Source organism: Cryptomeria japonica, chromosome 7 (assembly GCF_030272615.1).
Source record: "Cryptomeria japonica chromosome 7, Sugi_1.0, whole genome shotgun sequence".
Lineage (NCBI taxonomy): Eukaryota > Viridiplantae > Streptophyta > Pinopsida > Cupressales > Cupressaceae > Cryptomeria > Cryptomeria japonica.
In genome coordinates, this window is record NC_081411.1 from 699,566,710 (window position 1) to 699,578,750 (window position 12,041).

Here is a 12,041-nt window from a genome sequence, read left to right on the forward strand (position 1 = left end):
GCCTTTAAGGAATATTTTTTGGTCTCCACACCCTCTCTTGGAGCTTGTGTGAACTCACAAGTAAATCTTAGCCCTTCATCTCGAATTCATCCTAGCCATCCGTTTTCCTCTCCTCTTCCTATAAAATAGGGTTCCATCCCTTCATTCAACACATCTTGAAATCCAGTAAGCTTATGCTGCCCTTTTGAGCCCAGGAAATCATCTTGGCAACCTGATCATCTCATCCTTATCATTTGTGCAGAATACTGGAGAGCCATCCACATCCAACAATCAAAGGAGCACATCAAGTGGAGCATTATCGAGGGGCGCCTTCACTTCATCAAGCTCAATCCGAAGGAGAAGGTAAAATAGCAAGGTGAAATAGTCTTTTAATGATATTTTAGCATTCTGCATGTTTATTTCATTATGTTTTGATCAGTTTACCTTTCAAATCTGTTTTCCCCTCTTCACATAGAATGAATGGGAAATTATATCTAGAGTTCATCGTGGTCAAATTATATAGATATCTAAAATATTTATGTTGGGCAAGAGAGATTTAGATAAAGAGACAAATTGGTCTAGTGAATTTGAAAGTGAACAAAACACAAATGAAACTATCAATTTCATTACCACAATGAAAAGTAGTGTATGCCTCATTCATGATGATATACCGCTATTGTGAATTATGGAAACTTTCTAGCAATATACAAGAAAATGCAATTAATGTTATCATTTCACACTACCAAAAAAAAAAATGAATCCCCTTTGTTTATGATAATTCAAGGGACAATAGGAACATGTAAATGATATGTGATAAGTGTTATAAGTGAAGCACTTTAGAATACTTCTATGCCAAATTGATCTCTTCTAGTTCTAATTGCAGCAACTAGAGTTGTGACATGCAATATAGAAACATCACTTATTCATTTGAAATTAAGAATAGATCAATAAGCTAATTTGAAAAACTCTAGGGGAATAAGACTAACATATTTCCAAGAGGAAATGACACGTATCAAATACATTTTGATCGATGTAATGAATTTCATTGGTAAAACATTAATTGAAAACAAATATTCTCAACTTCGTCAAGAATTTCCCAAAAGTACAAATCAAAGCTTTGTAGGTATGTTTTTCATTCAAATTGTAAGCATCATATTTTTTATCTTCAACAAATTTACTCTATATATAGTTCATTTTCATGATTATGATATATACAACTGAATACAGTTAATAAAAAATTATTATTATTTAGGAATATCTATTATCTTGGTTGGAGATGTTGAACAATTATCTCTAATTGATAACAACCCACCATATGAAAGAAAAAGATGAGCTAAAACATTAAGGAAAAAAATCAAAACTGTGATTACTTTAGATTACATTTTTTAGGTCAGATGGACAAAACAGTGACCAACAAAGATTTTATCAAATTTTAACAAATATAAAAGATGCAAAACCTACAATTGATGATTAGATATTCCTAATGACAATATCTTATATAACAATGGATGCAAATGAAAATATGTCCATAACCATAATAGCAAAAAAGTACACTCGTTAAAAATCCAACAATTGAAAGTTAAGTGCCACAAAATGAGGTATAGATAATGAATTGGATATGAAATTATTCTTGCATAGAAATTCCAAAGTTATGATAACATCAAACCTATAAATAGAAGTAGGTCTTATAAATGGAATTCAAGGAAATATTCAAAAACTTGTACTGTTAAAAATGGACTACCTTTGCCACCAATACATGTATTAGTTAAATATAATTATTTGCTCAAAAATACTCTTCAACAATTGACATCTATTTACAATTTCGATAACAGCAATTCAAAAAGGTGGTTCTATACATATTCCATTAAAATTGGCTTGAGCATTAACAATACACAAATTTCAAGGTTTCGAAAGATCACCGTTGATATATGACCAACTAAAATGAAGGACTAACGTTTGTCACAATTTCTTATGTAAAATACTTACAAAGACTAAAAATTATGCAACATTCACATATGAAAGATATGGGAAAATGTGAAAAAAGTTGCAAAGAAAAAAAGAAAAAAAATAGGCTCAAAACCTAAGAAAATATTTAATGTAAAAATAAACTTATCAATTTAATTTGAATTCTATAAACAATATAAAGAAATGCACAAATATTTACAATTTCATTGTCAAAACAAGTTTATTCTACTTATCTAAATATCTTAAGATTTTTTTTTTCAAAAAAAATATAAATAAATTAAATAATTAAAATATTTTATCATTATATTTTCTAATTGGTTTAGATTAAAGAATTATTTAAAATCTAAATTTGATTCTTGTTGTGCCTTCAACGTCGCTGTGTCTTGTCTACCCAATTATTTTCGAGTACCCTACTCCAAACTAATCCACTTCTCTTTCCTAACCTTCTCTTCTCAAACCGGCTAAATCACATCCTCTTTCAAACCACTCTCCACTTATTCCTCGAATATTCCCATTTCCCATTATCATATATCACAACAATCGTTCTCATTCTTGTTTTTTTTCTACACATTAAACTTCCCTCTTTTCATATATCCATTTCAATCCCTTTTTTTGTTCTATATCCTAACCACCCAATGATGGAAGCAGTAAAGCTTGTAACGGGTCTTTACCAACATTTAATTGACATAGTTATCCTTCAAAGGGGCCTACAATTGGGTCCTTTTTTAATTTTAAATTTTGTCGGTCGAAATGAGATGCAAAATTCAACTACAATTTTTGTGAATGCAAACACCACCAGTTCCAACTTTCCCCATGGCGTGTCTAGCTCTAATTTAATTGCTGCGAAATCTGCAGTCTTTCCTTGTTCGTTGGGCCTGTAATTTAATGGTTCACTCTACTAATTCATCCATATAATTCAAATTGGTAAAGTCTACGAAAACTGATCCGTATGCCTTATCCAAACAAGTCTATGCATCCTGCGTAGGAATTTTGGTATTAGAAGCTTAATAGATATTAGTTCACTTTCAAAAGTCTGACATATGACAAAAAATATTGATTTAAACATTTACAAGTTTGATATTTATCATGAACATTGCCAATCTATTGCATGGTGCACTCTTTTCGCATTACCTATAATAAAAGAAAAGAATAGACTGCTGCTGGCTTTCAGGCAATCTGTGCTATAGGACAATTTAAGTGTGTCTCGTCATATTCATGCTCATGACAAACATTACACTCTAACTCTCATTTCAAGAAATCTGGGAGATTTTTCCCAATTAGAAAAGATTCAAAGAATAGTTATTACAGAACCAACTTTTCTATGGATTCCAGAAAAGAATTAACTTCAAAAAATGCTCTCTCAAACTAGATGTTGATAACTTTGTATCTTCAAATGATTTACACAAAGGCCTTCCAATCTGATGCAGCTTTAGAGGCTAGTGAAGACCTTGCAGAACCAAGAAAATTTGACTTCACAATGGATTTTTTTTTAATATATCCTTCGACTGATCATTAAATTCCATGGACACATGAATGGAACAGATCATGGCCAAAACTAAAATGAATAGAGATAATGCTCCCCACCTCCAATTGATATATAGTGGCATCTATATGGAAAATCAACTACTCATTGATATTGCACTGTTGTAAATAAGGATGATCATACTTCACGTATCTGGTCCAGTAAGGCCTATATTTGATCATTGCTATCTCCAACCAAGGCTTCATGTTTCCATTATAGTGAACAACAGCTGCATTTTCAATGTCAGATATCTCTACAGTAGGATTGTACCCTAGTCCTAATACGTGCCAATTGCTATTCAGAGGATGAGTCAAGTTGTAAAATGTGATCAATCCAGGAGGCAGAGTTCCAAGCTTCCACAACACCCGGTCTTCATTCTGTATCAACCAAGAGAAACAGATCAGAATTCAAAAGAAAACGTACACAACAGTGAAAAGGCAATATCAAATATCCCAAAGCAAATGCACTGACCATGTCCTGCCACTTGTGGTATATTCCAGTTATGTCGCGTTTCTTCCATTCTTTTAGGTCAAAGAGATTCATCCCATATGCCCAACCACAAGCATTAGGATCAAAGTTCCGGGCTATGTGGGGATTTGAAAAATTCAAATATTTGTCATAGCGATGGAAACTCTCACCACAGGTTTCAACAGCCCCATTTACCTTTCCTTGCAGGTCAACAGACCAGAGTGGAGCCAAATCCTTCTGCACAACAATGTCATCATCCAAGAAGAGGATTTTATCCAGCTTTGGAAAAACTTGTGGTAAATAGAATCGAAGATGGTTAAGCATAGAGAGGTATTTTGGATTTCGGTACTTCAAATTGGAAAATCCTGCTGCAAGAGTAGTTGGGTTTTCTGCCTTAAAGTAATATTCTTTCATTGCTGCAGATTCAAGCTGCCTAAGAACTGGACAATAAGAAGAATTAAGCCATTTGAAATCATCAACATTTTCAACATGTATTGTAGCTTTGCCTGGAGGATTATTCAAAAACCACATCTTAATAGCCCCAAAATTCAATCTATCTGTGACTAGATGAAATACATGTTTTTCAGGCTCCTGACAACAAGAAGTATGTAGGATCAGTATCAATAATTGTAGGATTCCCAGTTCAAACACAAAGGATATCAATAGGCTAGCATTATTACCTTTGCATTCAGTATTGTTGAATTGACTACCACAGATACAGCTAGCACATTGTCAGAGAATAGTGCATAATGATAAAGGTTAGGGTCTTCCAGCTTGTCTTGGTTTGGAAAGTCTCGTTCTTCAAGAGGAAGCAAGTAGTAGTCAATCGTCAATCGCATTGACAAACAGTTCACACCTTTTGGAATAGTTTTTGCTGCAAGTTGACTTAAGAATGTACTCTGCTTTTTCAATGTTCTTACTTGTTGCTCTGCAGACTGAAGCATGGCTCGCAACTTTTTGGTTACAGTAGCACAATCATATAATTTTTCTCTGGCTCTAGACAAAACCTGACCCATTCCCTTGATTTTTTCAGGTGCACTGAAAAAGTGAATTATTTATTAAGATCAATAAATATCTCGATTTCGATTCCCCAAAGGTAGAATTCTGTATAATAAAATCAAACTCAATAGCAAATATGTTTTCCACTGTTGTAGAGCAGAAATCTATTTTTACCTGTGATGCAGTTCTGAATCTAAACGTGCTTCACCCAGTACGTGCCGGCTTTCCTTACTCCGCTTCATCAACTCATCATAAATAGCAACGCTATTCCTAGACCGCGCAATGCTTGCATATACCCGAGCCATTAGAATTTGATCTCTAATCAATTTAATTGTGGAATCTAAATTGTCATTCTCATACTCGCGTCTCCAAATGCTGTATTTTCCCAGATATGCTGAATCCACTGCTTTAGATCTGGTAATAGCTGAGTTTTCAAGGTTAATTGTTTCTTCTTCATCCTGACGAATGAGATCAGCAACTCTTTTCTCTCTTCTTTGCTGTCGTAGTTTCTGCACACAAAGAACTTCCAGTAATTAAAGTAAAGGGGCATGCATCCAAAACAGAATCCAATGTGGACAAGTTTGCACAGATTATAAAAACAAATCAATCCCACAAGATAACTGTAAGTGCAAACCAAAAATAGCTGAGCGATTTAAATTTTCACTTTCAAAAGAGCTACCAAGGTCAAAATCTTGGACAAACAATGTTTAATATTTGAATATCTAAGTCACATCTTGCATGGAAACTATATAACAGAAAAAGGACAGAATAATATTAGTTACCCTGCGTTGAAGCTTTGCTGGATTGTCTCCAATTGAATAGTCTGCATTAACCATTATTCTTGATTAAGCCTAACTTGATGTACAATAAAAGAGCAGCAACTGACACCACATGGGATCCACCATAGAGTCAACCAATACAATAAGTAACTTCAAAATGTTATATCAAGCTTACTAGCAATAGCATTAGCCAATGATTCATCATTCAGTGAATTTTCCTGCTCTAGTGAGTTCTGTTTCACACCCTCTGAATTTTGCTCCACTTCCTTCTTAGAGTAGACACCACTTTGTCCAGAGATGGTATCTTGCTCATCATTATCAGTTCTTTGTCTCTGCTATTCGTAAATGGTCAGATACAAATATTGTCCTTGTTGGCATCAGTCCTTACCCTTTACATTATGCTAAGTTGCTAACTATTCTCAAATGATCAGAAGTGCATTTGTTCAAGGTAATAATAAGAAAGATCACATTACATCTTCCACAATCATATACCTGATAGGACTGTTTCTCCCCGTTGCTTATTATATCAGTTGGATTCTCCCACACCCATGAAGAAGACAAATCTTTTTGGCCAACACGATTTAGGTTCAACGGTCCAGAGTCATCATGTGTATGTGCTTTAATGACCTCAATCACCTGTTCAATAAATAGAATTTCTCAGTGGATGACCAAACATAGGATTACAACTGCAAATAACAAGATAAAATTTGTATACTCGCCTCCTCAGGAAAGAGATCTTCTATCTCTTCTATGGCAGTCAGCTTCCTCCAGTCTCCTGTCTGTCTCCAAATATTTCAAATACAGACCATTAGCGTTATCCCCATTAGTTTAGTCATTTAACAATTTTCTGACAAACATTCTCTATTTCCTCCCCCATCATAGAAAGCACTTTTTGCAACAAGATAAAAAAAGATGAAATCCTACTTGCAATTAGCAACAAAAAATAAACTCTAATAAAATGACCCAAGAATCCCAAAAGACTGAGGGCACAGTATGAAATTGCAGAAATACTGAACTTACTCAAAAATTGTACAAGAAATTTTGTAAATTTATTTGAGGTCTAGGTAGACTTTTTAGAAGGAATACAAGAGGAATGGTATAACTATAAATAACCTTGTATACTAGAAAACAAAATCCAGTAACTATTCAAATATATTTATTATTTTACTTTTTCAATTCTGACATCTTACGAGCCCACAAATGATGACTGTGGAGGCTAATAACTAAAAGGTGTGAAAACTACCAACTAGTTCATTCTTGCTAGTAACTTATCTACTTGAATCTATACTTTTGACACGATGCTCCCCATCAGGTTATGGTAAACTGCTTGGGACATCAGGTTATGGTAAACTGCTTGGGACAGGTAATAATCATGCCAAAAGAACCAAGTTCGAACACTTGTAGTCATAAAGCAACCAGTAGCTGTACACAAAAGAGTTGCAAAGGCAAAGCAAGAAAAACACACTACTGCAATTTCTAGGTTCCATAAAAATTTAAGCTCAATGCCAAGGGAAGCAGAGACAACTGAGGACTTTTCAGGATAACTTAAAGTTGAGGGCCATTCATGGCTAATTATTAGCAAGGTTAAAAAATCACAATCCCCAAATTGCTCAAATTAAGGCTTCTAAATCCAAGAGCTCCCAAATGAAAACATGCAATGTTGCAAAAATTAAAAAATATAACTATTTCAAAATGCAATTTTGTACAAAACATCAACATACCTGGAGCTGTTTCTGAAGAAGATTCTTGTTACCTGTTGAAGGAACAAACAGAACAATATTGTGATAATTGCAGACTGGAAGAATATTAAGCTAAATTATTACTGTAGATAACACTGGTGTGGTGAAACATCTTTTTGTTAATAAAGGGGAAATAATTAGCCAGAAACCAATGAAAGAAAAATCACAAAGCAGTGTTAGGAGTAATTTGCTTTACTATTTGCAAAATTTATCAGAAGCTAGAAGCCAAGTTATATATTCCATCTAGAAAAAGGTCACTTGACAAAGCCTGAAAGGTGAAAAGCACTTGTCCCAATGATTTACAGAAAAAAGTACAAATAAATTAAAAAGGCATAAAAAGGATTAGAGCAAAGAGATTGTAAATTCAAGAGCATGAACTTAGGGAGTTAAAACATTATTTCGGCCTTCCAAAGCAGAGCTTGAGGTTCAAATCCCCAGGAGACATAATATAGTATTCAAATTGGGTAAAATAACACATCCAATATGTTGGGTATTGGCATACCCAATGGACAAGGCAAGGTGATGCAAGTCCCAGAAGCTAAAGGTTTCAGAGAGAATGTAAATTCAATATTAGCACTTGTATCAAATTAGACATGTGCAATTTATCAGAAACCACTAAATTTAGCCATTGCTTCCATATATGGAAAAACGCCACATGATAAGGCCCAATTCAGATGTTGGAGAGGGTCAAACACTTGTCTCTGTGACATATAGACAAAATTACAAATAATAATAATAACAACAAGGCAAGGTGGTGCAAGTCCCTGAAGCTAAAGGTTGCAGAGAGAATGTAAATCGGTGCTTGAATCATACATTTATGCAATTTATCAGAAAGCAGTAAGTTTAGCCATTCCTTCCATACATAGAAAAATGCCACATGGTGATGCCCGAATAAGGTGTTGAAAGGTTCAAAGACTTGTTTCTGTGATATACAGAGAAACTGCAACTGATAATAATAATGATAAAATAATTCCACAGTGGTAATTTAATGAGAAAAAATTGGCACACACTCTGACCCATTAGGTTTTCAAATTTTCAGAAAACAACAGGAGATCCTTTCAGTGACTTAAACAGAAATAAAATACTTGTATTGAGCTACAATAGTAACCACATTAAGCAACGATGAAATTTTTTTAATAAAGAAATGCTTGAACCATTTGCTTTTACATTGGCACAATTTATCAGAAGTAAACTTGGTCATTTATTCCTAAAAAACTGGTCCATACAGAAAGGGGAAATACAAATTTATCGTGATGATTAACAGATAGAATTAAAGAAAACATTAAAAATATGAGAGAATAGCACATAATGAGGCTCATTTAGGGTTTCAGAAAGTGCAAATATTTGTTCAGTGATTTACACACAGAAATAGAACAATCTAGTATAGAGTGTAACCTTAAAGAAATAAAAAGGCTTGCCTCCGATAGATTGCAGAAAGGGAAATACATCTGTCCCGATGATTAAAAGATAGAATTACAGAGAACATTAAAAATATGACAAACAGTTACCACTAAATGAAAAACAGATAATATAATGGGGAAAAAATGACACATATTTTGGATTATTTAGGGTTTCAAGAAGGGGTAAAACATTTGTTCAGTGATTTACGCACAGAAATAGAATAAGATAATGTAATGTGTAACCTTTAAAAAAGGAAAGAAAAAAGACTTGCCTCTGATGGGTTTGGATTTGCCGCCCCAGCTTGCAAAGAATAGCAGAGGCACAACAACTGAGATCACTAGTAAGCTTACAACAGGTACACGATTTTTGCTGTTTCTAACACGGTTATGAATGAACGAACCTTTTTTCAGTGCCATGGCACCTCCAACGCCTAACAAGCGTCAAGTGAAACAAAACCATTAAATGATTGCATCAGCAGTTTATTTTCTTCGAATGTCCGTCAGCAGATAAAAATTTATCCCCTCATAAATCGAGAAAAACAGCAGAATGCCCCAAAAACCATGTAGTTAAAACCAGATCCGCTTTCTGCACAAATTTGTTAAAGTTTACCCTTGGCCATGTCAAAGAATGCAAAATCTTTAAAAGAGAGCCAAATTTACTGCTGATGCCACCACAATCCCTGAATTTAATGCTCCTCTGCTTTCAAAAAAAAATTCAGGAAAGCCTTTCTGCAGTATTTTTACGGGGCATTCAAATCGGAGGCCAAAATATAACCATATTTATCAGAAACAGCTTTGTCTTTAGTTTTGACGACACATCGGGCATTAAAGAATTTCAAACACCGTGCGATAACCTCTTTTAATTCTTCAATCAAAGCATTTAATAAATGATATACACCGCCGCTAACAAAAGTGCCAAATATCACGGATATAAGCAGTTAATCTCCTGAAGACAAAGTAAACAACAAAAGAGCCAGGGCATTTAACCGTTGCCTTTTTAATAATCCCTTCCGAGGCTGAATCGGCTTCTTGCTATATTTGTCATGAGCGGAAATAGATAGCTATCGCATAAGCATCGGAACAAGCATTTCTACTTACTAAAATCTGCAAAAAAGGGGTCAAAACTTGGCTAAATCGGGCGTTTCACAGCTCAAAATGCTCGTCTCGATCTGCTATGTAATCACAGAGTTCAGACCGTTCAATCCTACAAATCTTGAAAACATTTATCCCTTAACCCTCATTTTCTTCATCTGCATCTTTTTTCCAGGATAGCTTTTACCTTTGTCAGTTGTTCTCTATTTTGTCATTCGTTTCGTACCTTCCCTCGAATTTCGAACTTCCATACGCTGCGTTGGAAGAGATTTATTTTTCCACGATGTGACAGCTGGCAGATGTGAATGGCATGCACGTGGAATGATGGGGAGCTTTTGCCGGTTACTAGATTATGATCCGCCGGCTACAGCCGGTTTCCAACTCGGACTAGAATCCCAATGAAAGAAAAAGCCTGGAGCTGCCACCGGACTGACCTGGCCAGGCTGGCAGCTCTTTATTCTCACATGCCCACGTGGGCCCTACAGTGCTATTTTCTTTTTTGACCTATTTCCTTTTTAAACACAAACGTGGGCCCTACAGTGCTAATTTCTTTTTTTTGACCTATTTCCTTTTTAAACACAATAAGTAGATCTAGTTTTTTGAAAGCTACTTAAATGATCCTCTTCAGTTAGTTTTGTACTTGTTTTTGTAAACAACCCTGGGTTTTGAATATATCTTTGAAATACAGAGATATACCTATCTTTGAATAGGTCTTCATTCAATATATGTTTGAAATAAAATATCGTTTCACTTGGAAAGAGGAAAATTAAAAAATTCTCTACTCGTCCCGCGGCTTTAGCTAGGAAAATGGGACCCACTGTCCACATAAGGAACACATTTTCTCGAGCAAAACGACAAAAGTGCCCGTTAGATAAAAACCTAACAATCTGGGAACCTGACGAATCCAGTTGTCGTCAATTAACAGAATAAAGGCTAACCAAAAATTTCAATGGCTGATTTTAAAAAAGAAAATCTGCAAATCATGATGGATTTTACATAATTTCTATTTGTTCATTAAAGACAATCCACATCCATAAAATTAAAGGGAGAAAAAATAATTTGTCAAAATATTTTTTTCCTAGATTTTTTATATAATCTTAAATTTTAATAATATTTATATTTTATTTTTGAATTTAATTTTTTATTTGTACAAATTATTACTAAATCAAAAGGAAACTTTCTATTATTATTATTATTTATAATAATGACTAGACAACATATAATTTAAAAATAAGTTTAAAATCTAAATAAAATAGCAACTTTCTATTATTATTATTTATTAAGTATGAAAAGAAAAAAGAAAAATCTAGATTTAAATGGAAAAAATCTAAATTAAAAAGCAACCTATTATTATTATTTATTAAATGTAAAAAATATATATTTTTAAATCTACATTTTAAAAAACTTCTAATTTAAAAAATTATGTTTTTAAATCTAGATTTAAAACATTATGTTTCTAAAATAAGACTAAATTCTAATAAATATTAATCATATAAAATTAATTAATCTATGCTAAAAGGTAAGACTAAATTCTAATAAATATTAACCATATGAAACTGATTAATCTATGTTAAAGTAAAGATTTTTTCATTTTTTATTTTTATATTCACTATCGTGGAATCTGGACCATGGGGAGCATACCCACGCCTTAAGTTGTGATCCATGACTGGGCGAGCTAGGGTCGAAGCCCCGATTTTTAAATTTGATATCTCTCGACATCCTCTACATAAATTTTATTTATAAAATATAGGTATGCTAGTTATTAAATATAGCCCTGAGTTAAGTTTTATAAAATTTAGGTATGCTAGTTATTAAATACAGCACAAGAAATAATCTCATGCAAGGAAGAAATCATCTCCAAAATAAAAAAGATAATAAAGACTATGTATCATTTCTTCAAGTAGTCAACGATGCTAATGGTTGATGCTTGAAACTGGATGTAGATGATGGACCACGATCATCGACCAACATCCTCTCCTTAGGAAGAAACAAAATCAAAGGTGTATGAAGAACATCTTCTCATTCCTAAAAAGAATATGAAGGAAGAAAGTGCAAAATGTATTAAGTCTCTAAATACTGCTCATGTGTCTCCATGTTA

General features: G+C 33.6%; 1 protein-coding gene across 2 annotated transcripts; it reads right to left on the reverse strand.

The window, feature by feature from the left end:
* Positions 1-2,985: 2,985 nt before the first annotated feature.
* Positions 2,986-10,202, reverse strand: LOC131033052 (polygalacturonate 4-alpha-galacturonosyltransferase). 2 transcript variants are annotated; one of them, XM_057964171.2, is made up of 10 exons: positions 9,124-10,202; positions 7,434-7,465; positions 6,432-6,491; positions 6,205-6,348; positions 5,888-6,047; positions 5,716-5,756; positions 5,108-5,442; positions 4,615-4,972; positions 3,938-4,525; positions 2,986-3,843 (listed from the first exon to the last, which is right to left on the reverse strand). In XM_057964171.2, the coding sequence occupies exons 1-10, from the start codon at positions 9,266-9,268 to the stop codon at positions 3,568-3,570; spliced, it is 2,139 nt and encodes a 712-aa protein (XP_057820154.1). In that variant the 5' UTR covers positions 9,269-10,202; the 3' UTR covers positions 2,986-3,567. The 2 variants fall into 2 exon arrangements, with proteins under 2 accessions (XP_057820154.1, XP_057820155.1); XM_057964172.1 differs by having other exon boundaries at positions 5,888-6,044; positions 9,124-10,200.
* Positions 10,203-12,041: the final 1,839 nt, after the last annotated feature.

Bases quoted from the DNA above. Each gene is read 5' to 3' on its own strand.
- LOC131033052 (XM_057964171.2), bottom strand. From the start codon at position 9,268: ATGGCACTGAAAAAAGGTTCGTTCATTCATAACCGTGTTAGAAACAGC. The intron at 7,466-9,123 runs GCAAGTCTTTTT...TTCCTTCAACAG, and splicing joins CAAATCCAAACCCATCAGAG to GTAACAAGAATCTTCTTCAG. The intron at 5,443-5,715 runs GTAACTAATATT...CTTTGTGTGCAG, and splicing joins CAGCAAAGCTTCAACGCAGG to AAACTACGACAGCAAAGAAG.